The following is a 27,750-nucleotide window of genomic DNA, read 5'->3' as shown; positions in this document are numbered from 1 at the left end:
GGACAAAGAAATAACTCCCAAACACAGATGACTGCCTTACAGCATGAATGAATTCTACTGTTGGCAGCTGCAGAAGTAGAAAAAGTAAAGATTTCCTTAAATTTATCCACTTCGTGATAACAAAACAAAACAAAACAAAAAACCAAAAACCATCACAAACCCAAAACAATGTAATTTTCCTCTATAAATCAATTTCCTTAGGATTTATACGTACTGAAATACAGATGTAGCAACACTGGAGTGCCAGACGCCTTGCAACATTCTCCTAGCTTTAAGACAACATGTAGTATACTTGCAGCTTTCTTCTTCACACATGAAACAAGCTTCTTCACAGGCAGCCATTGTTTGCACTAAACTAGGTTCATCAGGTAAAAAATAAATGCAGCCTAGAAGTTACCTTTCTAGCTGGCAACACACAAGAAGGATACATAAACCAATGAAATATTTAAAACACAGCACACTGTGTTACACATATAATTTGTTTTTCATTTCAAGTTTATTAAAACTTTAGCAGTACAAATGATCCAGGTTTTAGATTATCAAAAGACCAAACTGAAGTCCACATCTTAAAAAAAGGCGTTCCCCAAAATGTCTCTAAAACTTTGAGACAATGGAAACATGAAGTCCACAAATTCATCCGTGCCTGTCGTCATCTGTTCCAGGACTTGTTTCATGATCAGACTTTTTATCCTTACTAGGGGCATGATCTCTTTCCTGACTCTTTGATTTTTGGTTTATTTCTGTCTCTGCTGAGGATCTGGTCTTTTCCTTCTCTTTACTGCTGCGTGAATATGATTTTTTTGATTCTCTCTCTTTGCTACTTGGTCTCTTTTTTGAGTCTGGACTTCTATCCTGATCTCTACTAGACTTTTTATCTTTACTGGATTCAGGACTGCTACTTTCACGGCTTTTTGAACGCCTTTTCCTTTGGCTTTCACTATCGTTCCGCTTATATGAGCTTCTACTTTCTCTATTTGAATACCTCTCTCTGTTTCTGCTTTGACTTTCTTCCCTCTCTGAGCTCCTTGATTCTCTCCTCCTCCTATTCTCTCTTCCTCTGTATTTATCTGGTGTACCTCTCCTTTCTCTGCTTCTTGATCTTCCTCTTCTTCTTGTTTCTCTATCTCTATTCCTTGAATAGTCTTTACTTCTACTACGATCTCTGTCTCTGCTCCTTGATCTTCCTCGCCTACCCCTGTCTCGGCTTTTGCTTCGATCTCTTGTTCTACTGCTAGAACTATGTTTCCCTCTAGCGTGCTCACGCTCTTTGCTTCTCGACTTGCGTTTCTCCCGGTCTTTACTCCTCCTGTGGTCCTGGTCATTACTTCTTGAGCCTGCCCTTTTACTTCTCTCCTTGCTCCTACTCCTTTCTTTATCTCTCCCTCTAGAATCATAGCGCTTTTCTTTTCCTCTGCCTTTCTCATGGTCTCTCTCTTTGCTTTTTGATCTTACTCTCTTCTCATCATGTCTGCTGTGCTTAGAGTCTCTTTCTTTACTTTTTGATTTCTCTCGGCTTTTACTATGGCTTCTAGATTTAGCTCTTTTCTTGGCCTTGCTTTTGTTATGCTTGTCATCTTTTTCTGAATTCCTTCTTGTTTCCCTGTCTTTACTGCTGGATTTGTGATCTTTTTTCTTCTCTTTTTCCCCTCTTCTGGTTGGACTTTCAGAAACTTGTCTGTGGTCTGATATTTTTCTCTCTTTTCCTCTTCCTGGGCTTTTTTGATTATCTTTCTTGTTCTCATTAATTTCACTCCTTGGAGAGAGAAAGATATAATTTAAAAAATATTTTGAATCCCCTGCACTCTGAAAAATTAAGTCAGAAGTGAGATAGCTTCACAACCAAAACTTAAATCCCATTAGGTCATCTATATTAATAACTACATATTTACAGTAGCATGATTAAAATCAGACACAGTTAAGTAATGGGATAACCAAGTCAGTGCCCTGGATTTTTTGAAGTAACTGTAATTGAAAATCCAAGACATCATGCATTACTTTTAATATCTAAAAAAAAATTTCAATACATGTACTCCAGAAAGAAATAATCTTACTTGTCCCCTTTTATCCATCTTTCTCCACTAGACACTCTCATTCTTTGAGCTCTTTGCATTTCTTGCCTCCAATGTGGAGGAGTTTCACTGCGTCGGAATCGATCTCTTGATCTGGACCTGGAAGGAGTCCGATAACGCTTGAAGGCAAAAACAGAAAACTGGGTGTAAGTTTGAATTTCACATGTGTGATAGCTAAGCAAGATTTTTATCCCTGGTGGCTCATTCTACACAGCACCTAATGTTACACTTCACACATTTACACCAAGTTTACATGGACAAGTTATTAACTTACTGAAAAACATATTTGACATTCAGCTAAAGCAGGAGTACAAAATGTCTGATCAAGTAACTATTTTTAAGGTAACTTCTACTTCAGGATTTTTGTACTCTGCTGAGAGGCCTCCTCCTGTTGCTTCTAATTAGCAAAAATGCAGCTTGCTTTTCTAGCAATGCAAATTCTTCTTAGCTTTGATAAGCAACATGAAAACAATACTTCAAATTCCTGCTTTAATGTTTTTCCTAAAAATTTGAGGGAGAGACTGCTGTTACTAAAAACATTTGCTACAAGCAGCGCATAGCATATGGCTTCACGAAATCAGGACAATCAGTCTGACAGCTCCTACCTGCCAAAAAGGTGAGAAGCCTTCCCCACATTCCCGGCACTAGTGTTGTACTGGTTCTGGTGTTCGCCAGAGCCCTTTTTGAACTAATTCCACTCACTGATTCACAGAATACTATAGTAACATAAAAAAAGGTGTCGTTTCCCCCCCCATTTAAATAAACTCAGTATGCAAACAGGAAATCAATTTCATTTTCACCATTTGTTGTCTTCCTTCAAGCCTCAATCCCCAAATCAGTTATGATGCACCATAAATCCTGCCTTTCTTTAAAAAAATGAACCATCCTAATGAAAACAGTCACTAACAGCCCCCGTAAGACTGTGCTGCCATCTTGTTTCTTTTGGGGAACAGACTGTAAACACTTACCCTTGGTCCTCTTCCTTTTATTTTCCTTCCAGATCTGGTCACTAACAGCCTCCTCTGGTATGCTGACTGTGAATTTGATAGAGTACTAAAAATAATTTTAAAAAGATATATTGTTTATAATGTCAAAGAAAGAAAGGAAAAGAAAACATAACATACTTAAAAATCTCTTGCAAAATGAAATAAAGCTAAATGAAAACACATTTAATTTTATTTTTTGTTATAAGCACAGATGGTAACAACCACACAGTAAAAACTTCAGATTTTGTGACTACAAAATATTTTAAAAGATTTCTGTTTTTCCATTTTTGAAAGAAGAATAAATTCTAGATTCAGATTCGACAGTTCTAAAAAATTCTACATGAAATTGCAATGTATTTTACTTCCTTTTTCTCAATTCAGTCATTTTAAACTTTTCATTCACTAAAACCATGTTAAAGGCTAAGCCTTTGTTCTAGAACAGACACCAGTGGCAAATAAACTGAAAAATCCAATATACTACCTTTCTCTTTCCTTCTCTCTGCTTTTCCTCTCTTTTTCTTTCTCATCTGCTTTGGGGGGACTTTTCCTCATCAGGAACCGGTTTTCAGGTACAGGGGGAATTTCTTCAGGACGGACAGTCGACAATGGCTGTGCTTCAGGGTTTTCATCTTGACTTTCACTGGATGAGCTTTATTTTTGTGTGAAAAATATTTACACTTAAAGTGAGTTATACGGATGAGGGAAGCCCTTTCAATTTATTTAAATAATTTGGAAAAATCTCTTGATTCAATACACAATGATACCACAAAGAACTCAGGCAACAAGCTATTTCTGAAACAACTTTTTTTGCCCCTCTGATAACTTTTCTCCAAAACATACAACTGCAGTAGATTTCCAACCAACATTTTATCTATGAATTCCAATGTTGCAACACTAAACATACATTTACTCTCTATTTAGATAGAGCTTTTTTTTTTTTTTAAATGGCTTTTAAAAGCACAATCAGGAGAATCAAATTCAGATTTTGCACTAGTATATGTAAATGGCTACAAACTACTGTAATTTCAAGCAGTCGGTATAAACAAATCTGTGTGAAATGGGTTTAGTCCCACAGAAGCAATGTTTAGGCAGCATTGCCCTAAACAAGTGTTTCTTATGTTTTATTGCCAGCTTAGAAAAATGTGATTTGCACTGACACAACTTGTATCTCACATTGAACTATAAGCAAAAAACTATTAGATGAGAAATAACATTTTCAGAAGCAAGAGCGCCTTTTGAGTTTAGTTATCTTCCAGTGAAACTGCAAGACTTTCGGCATATTGGACAGAAATAATGTTAAATGTGTTTTTTTATTTTTTTTTTGTTGTTTAGTTTTGCTTATATTCCTGCACAGTACATTCTTGTAAGTCCCACTGCATGTAATTTAAATTGAACTGTACAAAAGTGAATTTAGGGAAACAGTCACCACGCACTTCAAAGCAAGCACTCCTGCAGCTTTCAAGCTAAATATACCTTAGGCCATTCCATCACTCCTTTACAAGCTGCAGCATGTGTGCACATAGACATTGTCCTTTGCCATCACATCAGAAAAAGTGAGGCTTGTATATGAAAACTGCTTGCTTCCCAAACCTCAAAATACCCACTTTGCTAGTTACAGAATGCTATTCTACAGCTACAGGACAACGAAACAGTACTGTATGGCGTACATGTAACAAAACAAATTTCAAAACGGACCTTTTCTTGCTTTTCTTTCTCTTTTTCTTTTCTTTCTTATGTTTTTTTGAATTTTTCTTGTGTTTCTTTTTTCGTTTCTTAGATTTCTCTTCTGAAGCACTCTCAGAATCCGATGACGAATCAGAAGATGATTCCGAATCACTTGAACTCTCTGAGTCACTGGATGAGGAAGACGACTTGTGTCTTTTCTTTTCGTCTTTCTTGGCTTTAAGTCAGAATAGCAAAGATGCATTTTAATATCAAACACTTCTAAATAAATCTCAGAAGAAGCAATTTAGCCAGTATCTGCCTGAGCTGCTAATTATTGTGTAATGAGACTACTTCATCAAAATACTTAATAACAAATTGAAATTTTGGAGAAAACGCTGTTTCTCTCAAGTACAATAAAGGATAGCTCTAGAAACACATAAGAAAACATATGAAGAATTATTTAAAATTTATTTAGAAAGTGCTTATAAAAAGGTTTAACCTGACTTCATATAAAATCTTTTCAAATCACAAACAAGATTAGTTTTGAAACAGAAAGCAGGTGGCATAGACTAAACTGATTATTCATTGAATTTAGCTCAGAAGGAAGATTCAAATAACCAGCCTTCCTGCCAAGTGAAACCATGCTCAGAGAACAGTTCTAATCCTCCAGCTCACCATGTGTTGTTTGGTTTTTTGGGGGGGTTGGTTGGTTGGTTTGGACTTTTTTTGTTTTTAGCACAAAGATACAAATAACTTCCTAACCATCTGCTATGAAAAGGAACCCTGCTAAAGACCAGACTAGTCCTTAATTACATATTTCACCATTTCTTGTGTGGCTCCTGGAGCTGCACATCAGTTGCTCACTGGCAACCCGATATTAGTCTGACAGTAAATAATCCAGAACAAACACACCTCCTTATGCCATTTAGCTGATCTGAGACCTACCTACATCATTAAAAGTGATGCAAGTATTATTTCAGTCACACTAATTTAAAAAAATATATATATATATATACAACAAAATACATACTACAAAAACCTCACTAAAGGAAGACTAGGCTTCCAAGTTATGACGCTTCAGGTAGATCAGTTAAATGGTATGAATACTCTTCAAACATGTCATGAAATTCATACCAGGCTATTGTCCATGAAGTTATAAGCTCTATCCAGAAAATCCGGAAGAGCACACTGGTTGTCTTCAGACTGCTGCAGCTGACTTTTCTAATTAGCATCTAATATTATTTTACTTTGCCATTGAAAATTGCAAAGGCAGTTCATCATTCACCATACTACATACTTCATCCACAAAGAGAAGAAACAGAACCTTCACCATTAAACAGAAGAAATATATACCAAAAAAAATATATTGATGTCCAAATAGCCTGTTTCCTCATCACAGCAAACAACCTATATTTTAGGAAAAAGCTAAAGCGGTATTGTTCTTTATCTTAAACAAAGTATTAGCAGGTAGCATTAGATCACCTATGTAAGCCAACACTTCTTTTGTACCAACCCATATCCTACTCTGTCAGGTTTCCCATTCAGAATGCAGATATATATATATATATATATATATATACACACACACAGTGGTAAAAGATAGTGATACAGAACACTTCCTTCCCAAAGAACTTGCTGCAATAAAAGATCTGGATAACAGCAAACTAGCTGAGGTTTAATTCAGGTAACAGTGGATCAGATACATGGTGCAGAACAACCTCAGCAGAAACAACTAAATACGGCATCTTGGCCTCCCTTTTTGTGTCACACTCTTTAAGGACACAATTGCCAAAACGGCACAGTGGATGAAACTTAATCCCACTGCACTAACTTGATGTAAGTCATATCCACATGACTTCTACACTGACTGTTTTCATGGTGTTTTCTGTGTTTACTCACAAGCCTCGTTTGATACAGACCAATGAAAGCCTGACGACCAACTGAAACACAGCCTCTGTACTTCAGAGATTATATCAATCTTCTGGTCAGTTCTGGGTGCCGTATAAACTAGTAGGTCATCTTACCTGTTTAGGGTGGCCTGCTGATTGAAATCAGCTGGTTTTCATCAGATGTTTTTAGAGCTTCTTGGAAAATGCTTCCAAAAGACAGAAGTCTCATTATATTTTTTTACTCCCCTTGTTGGTCCAGATCAAGATACCCAATCTATTTTCTCAAAATTTTGCTCAATGTCTGTATTAAAACACTATACTTAATAAAAAGTCTCTGTAGAACTAAATCAGTTTTACATTGTCTAAATATATGTACATTCACAGGGTGTAACAAGTACATATTTATGAAAGAAAGGTGAATAGTTTCCAAAGTAATTTGAACCAAGGAAGTCTGATGTCATATAGGCCTGGTGACAACCAAACAAAAACAGGAATCTCACCTGAGCTCTAGACGCCACAAACAAAATGTACTAAAAAATTTAACCAATTTTGAAGTCCCAAGACACTTTGAAATGCTTCCTATTTATTCAACACTTCCGGGTTTGGCCCATTCAAAGAAATCACTATGTTGCACTATACTGTTCCCTACAAGCCTTCAGGCAAAACAAGATGGCACCAAGATAAATCTCAAAATGCCTAAGTAAGGCATCAATAAATGCAGTTATTCCCTGCACCTGTTTTAAGGGTGTCAAAAACTATCTGTGACAGTTTTATCTGCATTCTTGCAACAAGTTCAGGTATGCTGTAATTACTCCTGTAAAACGGGTAAGTAACAGACACAAATGGAGGCAAGTTAGTGAAGAACTACCTCAACAAACACATGTTTCTTAACATACCACACATATGATCAATGTCAGATGTATTTGGGAAATTATGCGTCAGGTAGGGAGTGAAACAAACAAACAAACCAACCAAACCAAAAAAACCATACACCACCACACCAACAAAAAAAAAAAAAAGGAAACCACAAACCAAAACAAAAACACTATCAAAAAAATCCATAACAACCAACCAAACAAACAAAAAAACAAGAAAAAGCCCAGAACTGTTTACCCAGCAAAGACAATATGTGGCAGGAGATTTTTGATATACTTTCTGGTGACATCTAACTATCTCTGTCCAGCAGCAAATGCTATTTGAATATTGAACCAGCCTGGTGCTGGCCAACTGCAGAACACAACAAATTATGAAACCAATCCTGTAGCATGAAGGTCAGTGAGAAAGAAACAGACTTCTATTTACAGTCCAACTGTTCCAGTTCATTAACTTCAGGGTCAGGTTTCAACTTATGACCACATCTGAAATAGATCTATTGCTTCCTGCTCCATTCACTGTGACCTGTAGTATTTGCCAGACTTGACAAATTACGTGAGCATGCTGCACGGCACAGCCAAGCACTCTCTGCATCTCAGCTTGTTAAGGACCGTAGCAAGTCTTACATGAGCCCCTTGATACCTGGACTTGAAAAGAAGTGACCTGATCAGAAAGCAGCTGGGCTCAGGCACAAGAATCAGAACAGATGATCTCATCTTGTAATTCACATCAGTGACACTCAAATAGTTACTTTATATCAAGCCAAATAATCTGTATTAGGCTAGAGCAGTCCCCCAAAATAGGGTGCCTTTACTTCAGGACGTATAGACAGATACTTTCCCCAATATTTTTTTCCCAGTGTTTAATCACCCTGCTGTTCAGAGCACCAGGTCCTTTTTTCTATTTCACATGCATCTTGTTTCAGTTATTTGCCATGGGTTCCTGTTACGCTTTTCACTGCTCGATTAAGGACCCACTGTTTCTTACAGCCAAAATTATACAGAGTAATCAAGTCCTCAGAGATACGCATTAGGGAACACTGCCACACTTGATTCCTGTTGATCAAATGACATTGTTACTATGAGGAGTCCTGTACCACAAAAGCCTCTGGACATAGAGGTTTTTGTAGATGAGCAACCTACCACACAACTGCCAACAGCAGAGAAAGGGGGAAAGAAAAAGAAGGATAAAAAAAAAGACAAAAGTAAAAAAACCCTTTCCTAGCTCTACCTTGAACAGTTAAACAAAGCCACCTCTAGCTTCACTTTGAACAGTTTCAGCTGAAGCAAAAATAGTTTATACCTAGTGGCCACATCAGGAAAAAAAAAAACCAAAACCACCACCTGGAACAAAAAATCTGAAACAACTGTTCATAGCAACCAGCTTGTGGAAAGGGGGCTAAAAACGATGTGTAACAAACCTGCAGGAGAAATGAGTACTGTAGGCGTTGAGTAGGTAAGAAAAGAAGAAAGGGAAGAGACATGAATCAAAAGTCCAGGTAAGATGGGACTTACCAGAAACATCACTTTCTAAGATAGCTCTTATTCCAAAGATATTTCATGATTCCTAAATGTGTAACTTTGTATCAGTGCTTGACAATTTGTACTGGTACTTTTTTAAAAAAGAAATTTGACTCATAGAATGATGTAATTACAATATGGTTCTTTGATGAATTATGAAGGCAGCCATCATCTGCCTTAAATTGCAGAGCACACTTTTATAAGCAGTGATTCTACACAGGGACATCTATAACATCAATGACGATCATGAATCAAGCCTAGTACTGTTCCATACAGAATCCCCAGAAACACATTTTTCATGAGAAAACTTCATTAGAGGCTCTTGTTAAAAAACTGCCCAGTGCACAAAACAGTTCAACACCTTTTGTTTGGTTTTCAATCAGAATGTCAGGGTCTTACATTCTTGAAAACATCCCAGATATACTTTTCATTAACCAACATCACGATCTCAAACAATACAGCCAGGCTTGATTGACTAGACCTTCTTCTGCAAAACTTTGTCAATTGGTATCAGACTCTTAATTTGTCTTTAAGAAATTAGTATTATGTTACTTGTTCCACAGTTTTTATTGAGAATTATATTAGTTTAGCTAGTTCATAATAACCCTTCTAAATACTGCCTTAATACTTAGCTTTCTTCCCCACCCCCCCGCTCCCCTCACAGCTTTCATGATTTTCCCCGGAACTTCAAGATCTTCTAAAAATAATACCACCTGGCCAGAGATGAGGTCCTTTTATAATTTATCTTTTCTCATTCATTTTCATGAACTCCTCCAACTTGAATAAAAATAAAATTAAAAAAAAAAAAAAAAGGAAAAGACAACAAATGTTCCACTTTTCTAGGTTATCATCCTCTCAAATCACAGGTGAAAGCTGCTGATCTAGGCCTCTGCAATATTATAGTTGTGATCACTGTATCATTCAATTGACATAGCATCCAGTAAGTTAGCGCAGTCAAGTACATCATCCACTCACCGCTAAATAAATCAAATTCTTCTCTACAAAGAGGCAGATCCGGCTACTTCATCAAGCACTCCATATTCAAAAATCCAACTGCCTTTCTTCAACTCTAACCTAAGAGAAAAACATTCATACCAAGCACCTACCTTCTACCGTGACTCATTCTGCTACTGCCACCTTGGCTTCCCTGCTAAACCCAAGAAGCAACAGCTCTCTTTTCATTCTATAAGGACTTGTCTAATTTCTTCCTTTGTGTTGCCTACCAGAGAAACTCATACAATAAATAGTTTAAGCCTGTCTTGCTATCATAATGTACCCTCCCACAGAAATTTGCCATTATACTCCCCCTCTCAAGCAACCTCCTTATTCCTTCGTCTTAACAATAAATTCTTAGAAGCAGTCTTCTCTGCTAACTGCCTCATATTTCAGAGTATCAGTTCTCTTGTGCCTCCCATAGTAACGGGCTACAAACAGTTGCACTGTTAGATGACTCTCTGTTGATGATCTCCCACAACACTGCTCACCTCCCAGAAATGGCTCCTCCTATCTGGATTCCCTGGCCTCTTCCATATATTGAAGGTCCAAGGGCCTCCCCTGCTCCACTTGTCAGCCATGGGCTGCAGCGTCGCAAATTTCCTTCTTCTGATGTGATGACAAACAGTCCTCCTATCTTCACTGCCTCAGGTCAGCACAGCTCATCAGTGGTTCCACACTGTGCACTTAGCAAACAGTTCCAGCCACATCATCACCTGTCACAGCAGCAGCAGACTTTCCTTTTCAAGTCTTACAGACAGCCCCTCCCTTCCAATAGCAGGATTCTCCCCTCCCCAGGAGCTCCACTGTGGTCTGTCAGGCAGCACCTTCATCAGATTGGCTCTGCATTAGTGCCCCCACCTCCCTGCACTCAGGTCTGCCCTCTACCTCCCTGATCCTGCTGCCCAAGGCCTCTTGTTCTCCAAACATTCCTGCTGCTCAGCATTACCTAGTACTATGTCATACAGTCAGTCGAGTGGGCTATCCCATCGCCCTGGCACCAATTTCCCTCCGTGGCACAACAGACCAGCTAGAGGAAGCAGGCTCCAGGACAGAGACAAATGGGTAGGATCAGACAAATCAAATCTTTCCAGAAGCCTATTCTCTTTTAGGAGAAGCTAACAGAAAAAGCTATTTTGTATTTAGTTCATTCACTCTTTCAATAAATACTTTAAAGCCCTGACTAATGGCTTTAAGTCAGGCTGCTGAGTGCCAAAACTTCCATGTCATCAATTTCAAGTGCTCCAGAATGGACTAAAAAGGGAGCATGGCAAACCAAGGAAGACATAAATACCCACTAGCTTCGCCCATTCTGTACCTGCATTATTCTATTTTATTTTCTAACCTATGTCATCTGGGCATTTTCTGACAGATACCATGTTCCTGAGTACTGTCCAGAAAAACAAAATTATGTCCTAACACAAAACATGACTTGCAAGTTAGCCTAAGAAGTTTTAGAACCTTTGAGAAGTCAGGAGCCATAAAATAACTTTACTTGGAATTCTGTGGTACTGAAGAGATCACTGCAGGCTCCAAAGTCACTCTGCTAGACATCGCAGCAGGTGAACACAGAACTTCATCAAAAAGGAGAAGAAAAACCAAAAAGCTCAAGTTTGAATGCCTCTATTTTTCTAAGGCAAAAGAAATAATTGTTCTTGTCTTGTGTTTCAACATCCTTAGTGCAACCCTTCACAGTAGGTACTGGCAGAAGGTGCTACAAACAAAAAAGCATGATGACCCCTATCACAGTTTCTCCCATCCTGGGTTTCCTCTGATGAGATTCTCCAGATTGACAGCAACATCTTAGTTTGAGTCTTATTTTGTAAGGGAAACAGAATCCAAACTCCAATACCATGTTCAACTCTAGAACAGTACAGCAGGGCATTCCTTCTGGCAGGTTCTGTCACACCCCTGTTTAAGAACACAGTTTATAGTAACTTAAAAAGGACACATGCTATGGGCAATGCCAGGCTTTTCTGCTTCAAGTGCCTGTTCTGATGATTTACCTGAAAGAAACTTGAAATAAGTTCAATAACTGCAAAAAAAGCAGTAGTTATCCAAAAGTCAGACTGACATCAATCTTCTTAATAAAGCACTCTACTTTCTGTAGAAGAAGTGCTTGCCAGCTTTGTACTAAAATTTAGGTAGTATAGCAGGAAAAGCTTTGAAGAAAGCATATATGATCTTTCATTAATGTCTTCTGCATCAACACCTTTAAAGGTTTTCAGGAGACAAACCATACTGCAGTGTTATTTACCTTTTTACCAATTGCCCCTCCATCTATCACAAATAAATTTATAAATATTTTACAAGCAACCAACAGGGAAGAAAGTGAGCAAAATTACCTCATCATTCGCATCTATTTAAATGTACAGTTCAACTTTACCTTTGGATTTTGGAATTAACTCTCCACAACTCAGTATGCGTACTTCAGCATATGGTTTACTAGATGCATCTGTTTTCTGGTTTTCTATTTCTCTCACAACTTCCTGACCTGAGATGACTTGTCCAAAAACAACATGATGTCTGAAGAATTTAAACAAAAGTAAAAATTCTTAGTGTTTATTTTTTTCAAGGCAGTCCCCAAACAAACAGAAAGATAAGATATATTTACCCATCTAAGTGAGGTGTAGGTTTAGTTGTTCTGTTGTTTCCAGATTTAAATTTAAAGAGAAAAAAAAGTCAGCATTAGTGGAAAGCAGTCAGCATTTGAAGCAGGTCATATACACACATGAAGGTAAAAGTTATTTTGAGTGAAATAATAAAGCTGAATAAAACCAACATATATTATTCTAAGGTTGTGTGGATTTAAAAGTATTTAATGTTTTATACATTAAACTACCTATTAAATTCCTTACTTTGATTATCACATTTTATTGAACTAGCACAAGCACATAAATTTTTACACAGCATCCTCATATAGGATATAGTAAGTATTCTACTTATTAAATTATATAAATACTACCAGGAACAGATAAAAAAATTGAGCAACTGTCTCAGAGCAGAAAAACTGCAAATAATCTTCTATGCATTAGAAAATAATCAGAAACCAAAGAAAGAAAAAAAAACCCAACTATCTGTATGTACATGCTATTTGACACAAATGTAGATCTGACTTTCAGCTTTCCCCTATACTAGCATTACTAAGGTATACAGATTTCAGCCATGGCAGAAGTAAAAAACTAGGATAATTACAGTAATGATCAGTCAGAAATTCCAAAATGAGAATTTAATGGTAAATGACATCCACAACTCACCATGTTAAGGTCATGAAACACAGCTAACTGTACTGTATTTCAAGAATGTTTTCTGTATATAAATTACACTTAAGAAGAGCCTACTGCAATGTACTCTAAGAAACTAAGCTTTTAACTGTGAGGCTGCACTGGAAAGTTATTTTGTGATGAAAAAAACCCACCCTCTACTATTTCCAGAGCCCCCAGAGCTGTTTTGCTTCCTCCCAAGCAAAACCTATTAGAAGAAAGTGATGGAGTTCTAGAAGGAACTAACAGGTTTGTTTTATTGCCCAAGTTAGAACACAGCTACTGAAAACTACCAAAGGCTCTTCTGCACAGACAATAAGCACTAAACACAAAAGTGCTAAAAACAGTCGGGTTCCCTAAACAGTGCACTAGGAAGATGGCTATTTCCACGCAACTTTGTGAAAAGCCATCAACTTTGGGTTTGCACAGGAGCTAGTCCTCAATATTTAAAAGGATTACCTTTACAGTTTACAAATGGCAAACCACACACACATTTCAGGACAGCACAATACTTACATAAAGAACTGTGAACCATTTGTATCTTTCCCTCGGTTGGCCATTGAAAGGAGAAATTCTTTGTTGTGCTTTACAGCAAAGCTTTCATCTAAATAAAGTGTTTTCAGTTACTTTAAATATACCATATATGCTTAAATAAATGCTATAATCTAAGTAAACTAATCCTTATTAAATCTGCTAGTGACTTCAGCAAAAAGTTGTATTAAAAATATTCAAAATAATAGTTTTTTTTTTACTATATTATTCCCTCTGTTCTAAAGAATCTAAAAAGGAGAAACATGAATATATGGTTTATAGCCTGAGAAAAACACTATAAAGTGAGTATTCTTGTTCAAGAACTTTGTTTCCTACCAACATTAGCAGAGATTTCATCATCTTAAGTTGTTGCTCTTTCTATTCTGTACATTCTAGGTCACTGTCTCTTTGGAGAAGAACCTGGTTTTTAGCTGTGCATTAAGAGACCACTTATTTACAGTCAGTTTTGTTGTTTCATTATTTTTAATACACATGGATACCCAGTTTGATAGCAATCCCAAACAACTTCTCTTTGTCAGACACACAAGTGAACTTATTTTCTTAATGGCCGGCTTGGTAAGTTCAACTTGAATCCTACTTGTGATGAGCAAATCATTGTAACAGTTCAAACTAAATCAGAATGAAACTGTGAAACGTAGTCACTATTCTTCATTTAAGACATCTGTAAGAGATTCTCCTATCTCCCTCCTTTCCCAAAACAGCATAAAGGCTGTTGGGGGATCCAAACTCCTCAGACAGAGGAAGTTTGCTCAATATTGTTTAGAAACAGATGGCAGAAGTATTAACAAAGAAGGAAAGTATGCCATTTGTAAGGGTATGGTTTCACATCACACTGTGTCACTAGCAGAGAAAGGGACAGTCCCACACAATCTCCAGTCACCTGAACAACTGCTTTCTGGGATCACATCAAGTGTCAATCTAATCCTATGGTGAGCTGGTTAAGGGATCCACAAAGGCAGAAACTCCCACAAATTCAAGTTGAACAGCCAGCTTGCAACTGCCAGAAGGTAGGCAGGTAGGCTTTGTCCTGCTTCCATCTCCCCCAGTCATACGTGTCCTCAAACCCAGCTACTCATTTGTGTTGGTTCTGATGCTTGCCAAATTATTAAATTGGGTTCGCTCACTAATATCGAAATAAAGACATTTTTTTGCTGCAATAGCCTTTGGGCTTTTGAGCAAGCTGGATCAGCTGGCTGAATGACAGTTGGTACAAGGTAAGACCTTCTCCCGCTTTTGGCAGTTGCAGACTGTTGATTCAACTCAAGGTCTGACACAGAATTGCTGCCTGGGCTTATCAGAATTACAAATAATTCTTTTGATCATTTGCTGCAAGTTCAGACAAGAACCAATGTTAAAATTGGCAGGGAAGGAGGAGTATAACCACTCCTGCTGGTGGCAGCTAGCCACCACATGGGTTTAGGTGTAATTCAAGTACTGCTCCAAGAAACACAGAGATGCTCCACTACTTTCTGGACAAACACAGGCTGAGAAACACACTGGAGTGCAGAGGAGGTACTTCTGCAACAATGACCAAAAAAGAATCAGGACTATGAGAAAACTGATGGCCTCTTCATCATTTATTCTTTTTGGGTTCAGGAAAAGCAGAGCTTTATGCTTTCTTTTAAATAAAGATTTGCAAGGAAACCTGACTATATCATGTCTTTCTCCTTTTCACTGTAAGAAAAGACAACTCCCAACTTTAGCTAGCTGCTCAAACCAGAACTGTGTGTTTGAAAACAGTTATAAAAATGTGAATTGGGTAAAATGGACAAATACAAAGGAGTTCAGTTTTAATTTCCCCTTAATTACAAAGGTTCATGTAAGTAAAATAATATAACCTAAACTGGACAGTCAAAGGTTTTTAAGACCAGAGAAAATCTTAACAAAAACACCACAGTTCAGGTTTACAGAACAGTGACTACAGAATGCAAAGGTGAGAGCTTAAAGTAACACCAAAATAGAGCAGACTGATGAAACTCTTACCTTCAAAAAAGCCACCATAAATGGATTCTCCTCCCCTGCCATTTCCTTGAAAGAGGAAAAGCAACAGTTACAATTTCAACTAGTGACTAAAAAGTCACACTATGTGGAAGGTGCTTTGTAATATGAAATACTGATCCAATTGCATCCAAATGGCTGACATTATTCTTCAAGATATGCAAAGATCAAGATGCATCTTCATAATCTTGAAGCAAACTTGGAAAACAAGAAAGTATTCTCCCATGTATTCTGCTTTAATCTCCCTTTTTTCTGTATTTCCCAGCAGCAAAAGTGTGTGCACCCACTAAGTCTATATAAGTTTATGACAAAAGGTTTCATGTAAAGGTTCTTATGCGGAAAAAAAGGAAAATATCAGTTAAATCACAGAACAATTAATGTGAGTAAATGATACTACACAGAACTCTTATAGTATTCTATTACATAAACATTAAAGTTTTATTCAAAGATTCACATCATACCTTCACTGAAGTCACCTCCTTGGATCATAAAATCTTTCACAACCCTGTGAAACAGACAACTTTTGTAATGCAATGGCTTTTGGGTGGATTTTCCTGTACCCTTTTCACCTAAAGGAGAAGAGGAGGAACAAAAAACAAAATTACTCTCTGTACCTGTAGAATCTCCACTACAAAAAAGCGCTATGTATGCACGTAATCAAAATCATCTACTAAATTCTGAAAAATTAGCCTGTGAGGGAGACACGTATCTGTAATGCCAATAGGAAACTAGCATTTAAGAAAGCAAACCAGAAACCACCTTATGTCTCTACAATTCTGCTAGAGGAACTCCTCACTGACATTAGTATACAACTCTGGTCTCTCCCATGCAGACTGATTGAAATAAAACAGCCAGTTTAGGTTTAAGATAACTGGCATTGCTCAGAAGCACATAAGAAATACTCAGATCTTCAGTTAAAACACAGCAAGGTTAAGGTGCCATAAAAGCTCATAACAAAAAAAAAAGACAAAGAAAGAGGCAGAGGAAAGGACAAGGAATATCATTCCCTCCTGCACTTAGGATTACAACTCCCATCTTCCTCACTTATGCCAGCTCTGGTGCTTAAGACCCATAAGCAGACCCTCTGCTTCAGCTGCAACACCATCTACTTTCCCTGCCACCCTCAAATAGTGTCTCTGCTGAGTCAGCAAGATGGGTGGCTCATGGGGGGTCCTGTGAATGGCACAGCCATCCTCAAGGTAACAGTAAAGTAACCAGTGGGACTACGTTGGAAGAAAAATGATCTCTTCCTCAGTCTTGGCAAACTATTAGACTGTATCTTCTTATAATCCTATTCTGAGCTGTTGAACTGAGTTTCTGTCAAAGGCAGTTGCCTCTGAACTCACCTGTAACACACCTGGATCACATGGATCTGACTCACTAGAAAAAACATCTTGGAACTTTGATAAATGTGAAGCTGTGTCTGTTCCACTAACTTGGCATATGCCTAACATAGGTTTTTACCAGGAAAAATGGAGCTGTTGATGCCTATTTTAAGAAGACACCACATACTTTCCAAAACTTCCCCCCAAAAATGAGTAAAGAAAACAAACAAAACCAAAATTTGAATTAATCTGCTGATGATTCATATCATTGACACTGTGCCTGTATATTTTTCTTATTATTCTTCAAAATGTTAAATCAGCATACTAGTTCAGCATCTGATTTTGAATGTGAACAACTACTTTGTAGTACATGCTTCTGACCTGAAATGCTGTTGAAAGACTTCAAGTCAAAAATTTAAAGCAGTAGTAGGGAATAACACTTTTAGCCAATGCATCTGACTTTGGGTGGTTGAGAGCAGATCAAGAATGCCATGGTCATATTATAACACACAGACATTAAAAAGAATCACTGTAAGGTTTACACTGGTTAACAAATTTTGATAATCTGATTTTGTGTCAGTAAATCTAACACCAGATCAAGTAATACCTACATTCCTGCAGACATCATGAATGGTGCACTCAGTGTTCTAGCTAACTTGACATGAATGTAAATACACACCCACACCTGATTCAGATCATATTAGTACCACTGAGCAATTCAGTATTAACAGCTACAGAGCCTTGACCTAAAAAGCGGCAGAGCTGGAAGGAAAGGAAGCAGAAAATGATGAAGACAGGAAGCATGTATGCTATTTATGTATTCACAAAATTATTCTTTTGCTAACCTGTATTGCTAAACTTAGCATTTTCAACAGAAGCATGCAGTCCACAGGACAGTAATTCTGTTTGGAAATGCTTCTAGGAGAGAAACTTCTCAGTATTTTGTTCAAGGAAATCATCTGTATTTCAATAGGAATGGAAATCACCAGTCTCCATCAATAAAGAAAAATTAAAATGAAGAAAAAGAAAATACTAATGAATACCAGCAATACCTTTCAGACATCTTAAAAGCAGCGCAACAGTGAAAAGTCTCCATGGTTGACCTCTCGTTGGCTAACTTTCAAGAATGGATGATGTTATGTAATGTGAACAGTAATATCTATGCTAGTAACAGAAAATCAGCTTACTGTGTCCATATTTAAAGTTAATTAGTATACAGTCCCTGCAAAAAACTAAGCCAAAGCTGCAACTGCTTTGATTCTACATGAAACGTATATGAGAAATCAGCTAAATCTCTAGAGATACCAAGAGCCAATGTTTTACACACTTATTTTTATATGTAAGAAAACATCAGGAAAAACAACAGAGACATCAAATTAGCTAACATAAAAAATATAAATAAAATTTAAAAACCTACAAACCTGTGCAAAGGCAGCGAAAATTCTCACATGTCTTTGGACACACATCTGAAAACAGTTCAAAGACCACTCTTCCAGCTAGAAAAAAAAAAGTATATTTATTATGCAGGTAACTAGTATCCATATTATTCTTACATATCTTATACGAAAATCATGTTACCAAATGGATATTTTGATTTTCTTACCAGGTACATTGTTGATGGCTATGTCGAAAAAGCAACGAGGTCTCTGGACCTTTACTCCCATGGCTTCAAAAATTTAAATACTGTTAAGAAATAAAAAAACAATTTAGTTTTTTCTTTTGTGCAGTGAAGCTACATGTAAGTTAATATCGAAGATTTTACAAAGGCAACAAAAACTGCAGAAAAGCAAATCTTAAAAAAACCCCAAAAAACCCAGAGAGCAAACTAGTATTCTTAAAGGTTCAGAAAACACATTTAGGTAATTTTCATGTTTTGTGGACCCAAATGAGTTATTTTTTTCATGTTTGCTGCAACAGTATTAAATATAAACTTGAGTACCATACTTCATATGAGGAAATAAAAAAAGAATAGGTACTGTAATGTATGGGAATAATAAAGCTTGGAGTTTTCTTGCTATCCAGATGGCACAGGTAACAATCAAAGTCATTTGCTCCTAGAATTCTGTATCCTAGCTAAAATAAGTATCAGAGAGGAAAAAAAAAAAAAAAATCAGCTTTCAGACCAAAAAACTTGAGTGCTCTCAAATTTTCTGCAACTGCCTTTCAACTGTTTAAAAAAGACTAATTTGCAATCTCTGTTAGGCTCACTTAGTGGCTGAGGAGGCTGCCACCTCCTTGCGCCAGCCCACCGCTCTGGTCAGTTACCAGCTCCAGATCATGCCCCTTGTCCTCAGGAACACACCACCTGCTGCATCCACTGCCCAGTTCAGTTTATCTCAGTTACTATTAATTACCTGGGCCATGAGCTACAGCTGCTCAAGAGAGAACATGCTGCTTGTGCAGAAGCACAGAAAGGTGAACAGCCCAGGACTGTGAACTTCTTCAGGTGTTGTAGGTGAGTAATAACTGTGCAAGTCAAGTAGGCATACTTTCCAAAATATCAGAACTTTTGCCACAAATAGAGAATGGTCAAGGAGTGGAAAATAACTTATGATGGTTACAACTTCACAAATCACCAACATATTCGCATGTTAAGACTTAAGCATTCAATTTCTTACTAATATATTTCCTGGATTCCTGTCACTGCAGTTATCAGGAGCTGCTCTAATTAGGATGCAAACCATTCTACGTGAAAAAAATACAAAGATGTAGCTCTTCCACAATTACTGCTAAGTGAAATTATTTTGGCTTTTTTTTGTTTCTTTTCCTTTTATGTCACTGCTCACCTCTTTTGAGTCAACATCCCTGGAGATACTTAAAAGGCACGTAGACACGGAGCTTAAGGACATAGTTTAGTGGTGGACTTGGTAGTGTTACATTTGCAGTTTGACGTAATGATCTTAAGGGTCTTTTCCAACCTAAATGATTCTATAATTCTTTATGAAGAATTTTAATGCAACCTTTCCCTTATCTTTGAGTATATAAATCCCCTTATTTTTGTGTAACAAGCAATGTCTTATTCCTCAGTTGTATCTCTGGCATTCCAACACTATGTATAATCATTATATTATTTTCTGCTTCTGAAGCCCCATCCTCTCTGAAGTAATTCAGAGAAGGGAAAAACAAAATGACAGCAAAAGGATCTGTAAGATTGGAGTAACTTTGCCAGAATTTGGAATATAATCCATAGATTCTCTGTTCTAATTTTTTTATTGCCAGGAAACACTAGTCAAATCTAGCTGACATACTGCATGTATCTCTCCTAGAGCTTTACTCATAGCTATGCCACAGAACAGCCTTGAAAAAATTCAATTGTCGCCATCTGTCACACAGCTTCCAAACCAGAGGCTATAAGAAATCAAAAGACAGTAGTGCAATCATGTTAGTCTATATTCTCTCTACTTGTGCTCAGTGCCACTCCTGTTTTGCCAAGGTTACACAGTGGAAATCACAAGAACAATGCAAGACTGATTCAAATTAAACACCACTCAGTTGTTTACCATTTGTGTAATTTTTGGCAGGAGAAGGCTCTGCAAACGTGCAGAATCTCACTAGATATCCTCTAAGCTGTATAACCAATACACCAACTCATGTAAGTCAGAGGCTTCCTTCTGTCTGCTTGCTCTTCTCCCTGAATTACCATTTCTCTTCTATTAACACAACAAATTTTGTAGGCCAGGTAGAAAAACAAATAGGGAAAACATCTGTAGCTGAGAACTTTGGTGCTGTCGGGTTAGCAGACGGCTGAGCAGCTCACCAGGCTGCTGCACAAACCCAGCAGGCAGCAGCCACTCACTGCCAGCAGCAGCACAGACCACACAGCTGCACCCAGGGGCATGGGGATGTTTGTGGCTAGGAAATCTCTCAGAATAAATGCTGCAATAAAAATTGTCTGGTGGTAGAACTGACAATTTTAACTCAGCTAAGATACCTACGGATCAGTAGTACCACAACTGAGCAAACAATTGTACCCAAACTTTAAACGTGTAGCTGTAGTGCTTGAGTGAGGAGGGATTTAACTCCACCTTCGCAGTCGATTTGCTTCAGAAATGTAGTGGTATGCATCAACATTTATATATAGCATTTTGGCCAAAATAAATGTAAACTATCTTAATATGTGACACAATTCTTACTTCAAACATTGACAATGACTAATGCTAAATTGCAAAATAAATATCAATATACCTACATCAGTCAATTTTTACCTCAGTTTTGTAAAGAAAGGGTGGAAGATAGAAGGAAGGAATAAAGAATTCTACCAGAACCCCTTACTCTCACCAACTTTTGCTCTGTTTGATGTTTTTTGACCTCTAGATTCTCTCATCAACAGTGGAACAAATGAAGTTTAGTGTGTGTTCTAAACATTGCCTCCAACATCCCCTGCACTTGCCCTAAATCCTCCAACACTATACCCTAAATACTGGCTGCACTTGATTCTAAATGACAGTCATGTCAACTGGTCAGTGTGAACTCCCTGACAGGCCATGTAAATATACCACAGACTCCAGCTGATGTTGCCCAGTAAACCAAGCTAAAATATCAGTGACATTTATCCTGCCTACCTATAAGTCAAGTGAGTGTTTTGTCTCCAATATGCTTAAGTATCCTTTGCACAGCTATTACTTCAGACAGACCTTCTCCTGAAGTGTTACAGGGAAAACTACTGAGTTACAAATGATCCATAATTATTAATTTTATATTCTTGTAGTATTCACATATCAAATACAATCTTGTACATACTGATAATTCAAAACCTGTCTGCATTAAGAGCAAGTATGAGGTATGATTGTTAAATACAGAACCAACAAAAAACCTCCACAATTGGAAAGCACCAAGAATTAAGTCACAAAATTATAAGTACAGCTCAACAGGTACATCTGGTAACAAAAGAACTTACATGACTTGTATATTTTTCTCTTCAGATTTATTTTTAATCAGAATGTGATACTCTTAATCCACGATACCTCGCTTTTAATTGTGAACTTGATGAAATTTTACTACTGAAGGGAAAATTATTTTAAAGTCAACACACAGAAATGTGCTATACAGGAGGGTAATCCTGAGAAATCAGCTCCTTCTTCCTTCCAAAACTCTGTAAGAAATAGACAATACAACAACCCAAGCACTATTCTGAAATGTTCAAGCCATTTACCATTTTCAACCACCTCCTGTTTGAGGAACCTCTTACCAAGCCTAAGTAGACACTGTGCAAAAAAAACCCAAAAAAACAAAAAACAAAAATACACACACAAACAAAAACAAACACCAAAGAGAAAACTCACTTCAGTATATTTAACAAGAGGCCTGTTTGTCAAGAAACACTAATATAGTCTAAGCTGAACCGTAATTCCATTTTCAGAAAGAAGACAAATACACCAAAAATATTTAATCTTGTCAGAACAGCTACATCCATAACCAGTGCATCACCAGCTGTCTCTGTCAGGGTTCACATCCCTTTACACCTCCATCAGCCTCATATTTTGTTCAAATATTTGTATGATAAAGCTGGCCAATTCACAGTGAGGCTACAGACAGCTGTTCTCCTTCAAAATGATCTGTGCCAACGGAAAAAGATAACCATCCCAAACTGTTCACAAGCATCTCTCTGCCAGAGATCATCACTCATTTGTGTTGAAATGCTCAAAAACACATCTTCGGGATTTTTTTTTTTTCAAAATCACCTATGCCAGCAAGGATCTGGTATTAATACTGTTTAATATAAACTAGCTCCTTTTGACTGAAACAGGCTAGAAAGCACTCACAGATGCACATCAACCAAAGTATCAACATGTCACGCATGTCACGAGAGATTATCGCAAGCAGCAATACAGTAGTATTCCCTAGTTTTAGTAGGGGAAAAAAAACCCCTTTATTTGTAACTATGCTGAACAGGTCACTGGACTACTTATTTTTCAATCCCTGCACAGGACAAAACAAATTTGGAGCAAAGATGTATTTAGTAGGAAAAACATGTAGAGTATCCTATTCCTTCACTTCCTTCTCTGTCATCATCAGCTCTCCCCTGTTCTTAATTTCTCCTTTACCTTGCCTCCGTATTTGTTTCCTTGCATCATTTTACAATTATCTTCTGCACTGGTCTTCATACAATGCCCAAACTAACAATAAAGTGTATAAAGTCACATTCCTAGCATTTTGTTTCAGGCCATCTACAAATGCAGGAAGACGAAACCATATTGATTTCTATTGCAAAAATAGACATCTAGAATCGTCAGAAATATATTTTTAAGCAAAACTCTGAGGCTAGAAAACACAAACGCACAAAGTGAATACAAAACATATATCACATTCATTAAGGCTGTGGTTCCAGTCACTTAAAGCCAGTATAAATGCAGTCTGATACCAGACTGGAGGGCTCATACATTCACATGTTTAGCTTTCATGCAGGTGGCCACCCAGCTGCACAAAAACTACCCTTTACTGCCCACAATCAAAGATTTGGCAGCAGCACATATCAGCTTAAAGTGACAGTGGAGCAATAGACTAAGAATGTTATATCTTCATTCCAGTACAGATTAAACTGGAAATGAATTTATGACTGTTAAATGGGAGACATCAAATTTTGTTCCCAGTTCCATTCCTGTCAGAACTTGCAGCTATGTTAGGATGACACTGAAGGCATGATCAGCAAAAATCCAACCAGCCCAACACTTGATCTCCATCATTTCCTCAACATTCTCTCCAAACAACAGTATCTCTTTCTCTGTGTTTCACAATCAAAAAACTCTGAACAGCAGCAATGATAACTAAGGAAATTACTTTTATTTGTTTGTTTCATTTTACTCATCAGCAGCATACGATTTTTGTTGTCAGGAGATTTAGGAATAAGATACTACACTTGAACAAATTTCAGGTTTAGGATGCAGTCCTTGCAATCAGGTGAACTTTACACATGCATAAGAAAATAACAAAACATGTATTCTACATAGAAGATCTATGAAATTTATGAAGGTAGACTTGCTACTCATCATCAGAAATCACATACAGGTTTTCAACATGACTAACCCTTCTAATGGTATTTAAAGGGAAAAAGCCAATAACAAAAAAGCTTTCAACATTTCTGCAGGAAAAAGGTGATTGACACCACTTTACATCAGGCTTCCTTCTCTAGAATAATACAAGTCTTCTTTAGACTACTGACACCGTATTTTTCCTCTCCTAAAAAATAAATCAAATTAAGAGATACATGGCAATATCAACCATTGTCTTCCATGGATATGAGGCAAGAGCCCACTATCCTCTTGGGGAAATTTAAGAAAATACCATCCTCAGACAGGCCCTGACTAAATATGCAGTACATACTCCTAACACTACTACACTGTGCAGTTCATTTACATCACTTTCAGTATGATTTTTACAATGATTAACATGAATTTAGTCTTTTGTTACTAAAGTATGTAAAGAATACACACCCAGTTATAACTCTCATCTGGGATAACATCAGCTGAGAAGGTAGTAACATTATTTTGAACTATTTAAACAGTGTCTATCATCTTTTATTCTCGTGTTCTCCTCTTTGCTTTACTACTTTAGCTCTAGATCCCTTCAAAGCCTCATTCCAGCCTCCTACCTAAACCTCACTCCATTAGAAGATTGTCATATTTCCTCCCAGGCAGGCATTGACTGCTTCCAAACGGAAGATGTCTCCTAAATGCACATGCATGGAGGAGTGAACCAATAGTGGAGACATCATGCTGCAGCAGAGGAAAATCCTCCATTGTAGTACATATTCTCCACTCTGAATTCCTTCATAATCCACAGATTTTCTGAAATCCCAAGAGTAAAAAAAAATATTTTATTTTATAGAATCACAGAATGGTTGGGGTTGGAAGGGATCTCTGGAGATCACCTAGTCCAACCCACCTGCTAACACAGGTTCACCCAGAGGAGATTGCACAGGAATGTGTCCAGGTGGGTTTGAACGTCTCCAGAGCAGAAGACTCCACAACCTCTCTGGGCAGCCTGTTCCAGGACTCTGACACCCTCAAAGTAGTCTCTCCTCATGTTTAGATGGAAACTCTTATGGTTCAGTCTGTGCCTGTTGCCCCTCATCCTATCGTTGGGCACAACTGAAAGGAGTCTGGTCCCATCCTCTTGACACCCACCCTTGAAATATTTATAAACATTTATGAGATCCTGTCTCAGCCTTCTCTTCTCCAGGCTGAACAAATCCAGCTCTCTCAGTCTCTCCTCATAAGAAAGGTGTTCCAGACCCCTAATCATCTTCATAGTCCATCACTGGACTCCCTCCAGTAGTTCCTTGTCCTTCTTAAACTGGGCAGCCCAGAACTGGACGCAGTGCTCCAAGTGCAGCCTCAGCAGGGCAGAGTAGAGGGGGAGGACAACCTCCCTTGACCTGCTGGTCACATTCTTCTTAACGCACCCCAGGATATCATTGGCCTTCTTGGCCACAAGGGCACAGTGCTGGCTCATGGTAAACCTGTTGTCAATCAGAACTCCCAAGTCCTTCTCTGCAGAGCTGCTTTCCAGCAGGTCTGCCCCTCACCTGTACTGGTGCCTGGGGTTGTTCCTCCCCAGATGCAGAACCCTACACTTGCCCTTGTTGAATTTCATCAGGTTCTTCTCTGCCCAGCCCGTCCAGGTCTCGCTGGATCGCAACACAGCCTTCTGGTATGTCAGCCCTTCCTCCCAGTTCTGGTAACAGCTTGATGACTGCTCAGCTAACTTCAAAAAGTTTCTGTTTCACAGAAGAATACTGGAAAATTTGGAATTCTTAATAAGAAATATAGTCCCAAAGGACACTCTCAGAGGATTATTGATGTTTGTATCCTGTGTATGTCCCTCTTCAAAGCTACTTCAGATACAGGAAACTACACTTTTTTCTGAAATCCTTATTATTTTTTAGAATTGATAAATCAAGGTCTGAGTTTAGATAAACTAGTGCTTCATAAATAATGTGTGATTTCCATATTTTTATCATGGTAGCACGTTAAAATTTTATTCATGCTGGACCTCAATGCATTAATGAATGGGAATTGTGAAACAAAATGGGGTAAAGAAAACAAAACAAAACACAAAACTAAAAACATTTACCTCTGCCCAAAGAACAGCCTCTTCTGCAGGTAATATCGAACAAAAACATGAAAACCAAACTATTATAGCAGAGGAAAAGATATATCTTAGAAAATACTTAATACAAAAGAAATGGTCTCATGTTCCTCTTAAAACAGGTCTCAGATGATTGCTAAAACATAATTAACTTAACTAGTCAAACATTAGGCAACTATTAGCAAAAGTAGCTTATCATCATTAGGGAAGCTACTTTTCTAATTGTGAGTGAATTTTAAGGCAATATTTAGCACCACAATAGATATTTTGTCCATAGTTTCAACAACTATTTTCTCCTTCAAAGCCTCCTTAATGACCCAAAGTACAAGCATATACACACAGTACTTATAGTTTGTGGCTGCAAACAAAATGAATCTGAAGCTAATTACTTGTAAAAATCTCTGAAGTGCCTTAGGAAATCCTTAAGAGAGGCAGAGGACCCTCTTGCTAGTCATGGTAGCTCCTGTAGACTCCACTTCCCCAGCAGAGGCCTGCAGAGGGAGGAGAACATGTGGCACGCAGACAGCCCAGTTACTTCGCCTTCTAGGGGCGGAGGGAGGACTCATTCAAACTCCCGAGCAGACACCCAGCAACACCCGAGCCCGGCCAGGGCGCTCGCAGGGGGCCGGCAGACCCGAGGCGGGCCCAGCCCGCAGCTCGTTAGGCTGTGGAGAAGCAACACCGGCCCCGCGGACCCCACGCTTGGCGCAAGTGTCGCCAGGCCCCGTCCGCCGCTCCACCTGCGTCTCCCGCGCCCACCTGCCTTCGGGCCTCGCGCGCAGCTCCGCACACACGCCCCTTCCTCTCGCGGACCACCCTCACCTGCGACGCCCCGGGTGCCGCCTCAGGGCCGCACTGGAGCCCGGGCCGCACTGGAGCCCCGGCCGCGGCCTGCCCGCCCCTCGCACACGGGCCGCCGGGCCTTACGAGGGGGCGTGTGTGCGCGGGGAGCCAGCGCAGGCAACCGCAACTGCCCCACGCCCGTCCTGGAGCGGCGGCCAGGCCGGGCCAGGCCGAGCCGGCGTAGTCCCCTGGGCGGGCCGGGGCTCCCAGCCCTGTCCGTGACCGAGCCTCAGGCCCCGCGGCGCTGCGACCTCCGCCCCCCGAACCCCCAGCGCTCACACGACGGCCTGGGCCACGGCCCTCGCTCGGCCACATGGCGACCGGGTCGGACCCCGGCCGGCGCCCAGCTGCGGCACCGGCACTCACCCCGCTCGCGGCCCGCGTCGCCCCGCGCTCCTCAGCGCCTCGCCGCCATGTTAGAGCTGGTGCGGCACAGACTGCGTCAGTGGAAGGAAAGGGCGGGAGGGGGCGACCCCGGGGGCGGTGCGGCGGGGGAGGAGGTGAGGGGCGCGGAGACGGCAGAAGCGGCACCCCGGCCCAGGAACGGAAAAGGGGATCGTCGGCCGCGGTGCAGCCCTGCCTGGCAGCGGGGGCCGTTCGGAAGGAGCCGAAGCCGCTGGGAGAAGGGGGCGCCCGCCTCCTCAAGCTCGTCAGCCGCGCTCCGCCCCCTCCCGCCGCCCGGCTTGC

At 39.1% G+C, this 27,750-nt stretch overlaps 1 protein-coding gene across 2 annotated transcripts; it reads right to left on the bottom strand.

Moving 5' to 3' along the window:
* Positions 1-477: 477 nt before the first annotated feature.
* PPIG (peptidylprolyl isomerase G) lies at positions 478-27,641 on the bottom strand. Of its 2 annotated transcripts, XM_065840557.2 has the most exons (14): positions 27,430-27,641; positions 26,610-26,711; positions 18,737-18,816; positions 18,555-18,629; positions 16,270-16,377; positions 15,794-15,838; positions 13,775-13,862; positions 12,610-12,639; positions 12,382-12,521; positions 4,751-4,955; positions 3,537-3,704; positions 3,038-3,122; positions 2,052-2,188; positions 478-1,753 (listed from the first exon to the last, which is right to left on the bottom strand). In XM_065840557.2, exons 3-14 carry the CDS (start codon positions 18,795-18,797, stop codon positions 634-636), a joined length of 2,262 nt encoding a protein of 753 aa, XP_065696629.1. In that variant the 5' UTR covers positions 18,798-18,816; positions 26,610-26,711; positions 27,430-27,641; the 3' UTR covers positions 478-633. The 2 variants fall into 2 exon arrangements, with proteins under 2 accessions (XP_065696629.1, XP_065696628.1); XM_065840556.2 differs by lacking the exon at positions 26,610-26,711 and having other exon boundaries at positions 27,430-27,640.
* Positions 27,642-27,750: the final 109 nt, after the last annotated feature.

The sequence above is a fragment of the Patagioenas fasciata genome, chromosome 7 (genome assembly GCF_037038585.1).
Source record: "Patagioenas fasciata isolate bPatFas1 chromosome 7, bPatFas1.hap1, whole genome shotgun sequence".
Lineage (NCBI taxonomy): Eukaryota > Metazoa > Chordata > Aves > Columbiformes > Columbidae > Patagioenas > Patagioenas fasciata.
Note: the sequence above shows the minus strand (reverse complement) of the source record. Positions and strands in the feature narration are given on the sequence as shown.

Bases quoted from the DNA above. Each gene is read 5' to 3' on its own strand.
- PPIG (XM_065840557.2), bottom strand. From the start codon at position 18,797: ATGGGAGTAAAGGTCCAGAGACCTCGTTGCTTTTTCGACATAGCCATC. The intron at 15,839-16,269 runs GTATGATGTGAA...TCCTCTTTCAAG, and splicing joins AGGAGGTGACTTCAGTGAAG to GAAATGGCAGGGGAGGAGAA. The intron at 13,863-15,793 runs GTAAGAGTTTCA...CACTTTATTTAG, and splicing joins TTATGGTGGCTTTTTTGAAG to ATGAAAGCTTTGCTGTAAAG.